We start from the raw sequence: 1,936 nt of genomic DNA, 5'->3' as shown, positions 1-1,936 counted from the left end.
GAAGGGGTTGAGTACCTGCAGACAATAGTACAAAGAGCAACGGACAGATGTAGGATGAAAAATCCAGTTTCAAGACTTTGTTGTCCAAATTTGAAATAAGCAGGTCCAGGTTCATGCACAGTTCTAACCCGAATGGGCATGACATGTTTGATGTTGAATTCTAAGCATGCAATTAATGAAACGACCTTCCCAAAGTTTTTGCCGTCCACATCTTTCTGAATGCTACACTGTCCTACTACTTTATCATAATATTAACATTTTATGAACACATGTGAAGTTTTTCTTAAAGAAAAAACCTGGACAGGATATATTGTTTGGTGATGTTTTTGGCGTGCGGTCTGATTCTTTTGGTCAACATGTGAGGATGGAATTTGGACTTGTGTGAAATCCCAATACAGATTCTTGTATGGTTCGTCGCTATCAGCTTGTTAAAGAAATGAAGGTCAGGAACAATGATAGTCACAAACGAGACCAGGAAAGATCTTATGTTCTAGCTATACTTTGCCCTTCACCTTATGAGAACATGAAAATGCACAGTAAAAATATGAACCATAAATATCGTACGAAAATTTAGAAAATTGTGAATTAATTCGAATTTGTTTTTGTGAAGTGTGAGGAAGTTCCCATCAAATATTTTCCGAGTTTTGATTTTGCATGTTAGAAAATTTTCCAGTCACAAGTACTTTATTCCTACTTCCATGTACATGAATATCAGCAAATATAATATCTTAACAGTTTATGGCCACTGTCTATACAGACCACTTACATAAGTCAACACCTCATCTAATCTTGTGGGACAACTGAGCAACAATATCAGTTACCCATTTGATTATGAGGACAAAATCAGAGCTCTATTGAAATTGGTAGGTGCCCATTGTCTTAACTCAGTTCTTTGGTAAAGCTTATTGACAAACAGTGTAAGAAAAGTTTACAGTGGTGGGATTGTTAAGCCATTGACTGGAATTTGAACATGAACATGAACATGATACATTAACATGGAACTAATGGAAGTACAAACTGGTGGCTGTATTAATTATTAGAAGTCAAGAAGATGTAGTTTATGACATGATCAGCCCACCAGCCATTCAAGCTGTTCTTCTTTCTTCCACTTTTCACTATCGCCACGTCCATGATCTCATCTTCTGAGTACCATTCCTCTGTGCTGGCCTTTCCACGTCCTGAGCAATGGAGGGAATGAGAAATTAATAGGCCAACTCTAAATCTTGGTAACTGGAAAAGGAACGCAAAAAGAATAGTGGAAGGGAGGAAAGAGAATGGAGGGCATACATTAAGAGCAAACCTTCCACTTTGAACTGTTGTTGAGATATTGGAAAAGCCGAAACTTGAGCTGGAAAAACCATCTCTTCTGCCAGAAGACTCTTCACTGCCTGAAGAACTTGAAGCTGAAGATGGAGGCAGGGACAACGGCACAACTTGATTTTCACTATCATCATCATCTTCATGAACACAATCACCATTTTCCTCCTCCTCATCATCATGTTGGTCCTCACCATCTTCATCATCATCATCATCTTCTGTATTCCCACTTCCGGAACCACGATCTCCATCCATTCCACGGTCGCTTCTATTAACACAAGCATCACAGACAGAAACCGTCGGCCCAAGCTTTGGACCGGAGCCCGTCCAGGGGGTGGGAGACTGGCAGGCATGGCAAAGAAGCGTTCTCGTGTGTTTAGCCACAAGAAAATTAGCGGTGTGAACCCTGGAATCACAATCCCAGCACAAACTAGCTCGATCGGAATCACAATACATCCTTGCTACTTTCTTGCATAGCTCACATTTCTTCATCTTTTCTTCCTGATCCGCAAAAAACTTTTCGCACCTGATACCTTGCGAAATAAATAATGGGTTTCTCCGAAGAGATGGAATACTATGTTTCAGTACTGTTGGGGGGTGCGGTTTTATATTAGTACAG

The 1,936-nt window shown here is 40.0% G+C and overlaps 1 protein-coding gene across 2 annotated transcripts; it reads right to left on the bottom strand.

Annotated features, from left to right (window-relative positions):
• LOC105175441 (zinc finger protein CONSTANS-LIKE 4-like) lies at positions 665-1,930 on the bottom strand. 2 transcript variants are annotated; one of them, XM_011097877.2, is made up of 2 exons: positions 1,301-1,930; positions 665-1,178 (listed from the first exon to the last, which is right to left on the bottom strand). In XM_011097877.2, exons 1-2 carry the CDS (start codon positions 1,807-1,809, stop codon positions 1,136-1,138), a joined length of 552 nt encoding a protein of 183 aa, XP_011096179.1. In that variant the 5' UTR covers positions 1,810-1,930; the 3' UTR covers positions 665-1,135. The 2 variants fall into 2 exon arrangements, with proteins under 2 accessions (XP_011096179.1, XP_011096178.1); XM_011097876.2 differs by having other exon boundaries at positions 712-1,178; positions 1,288-1,930.

This window comes from Sesamum indicum, linkage group LG12 (genome assembly GCF_000512975.1).
Source record: "Sesamum indicum cultivar Zhongzhi No. 13 linkage group LG12, S_indicum_v1.0, whole genome shotgun sequence".
Lineage (NCBI taxonomy): Eukaryota > Viridiplantae > Streptophyta > Magnoliopsida > Lamiales > Pedaliaceae > Sesamum > Sesamum indicum.
This window is presented reverse-complemented; position numbering and strand designations above follow the sequence as displayed.

Excerpts from the sequence above, each read along its gene's own strand:
- LOC105175441 (XM_011097876.2), bottom strand. The coding sequence starts at position 1,809 with ATGAAGAAATGTGAGCTATGCAAGAAAGTAGCAAGGATGTATTGTGAT. Across the intron at positions 1,179-1,287 it reads GTGGAAGGTTTGCTCTTAAT|GACGTGGAAAGGCCAGCACA; the intron begins GTATGCCCTCCA and ends TCCATTGCTCAG.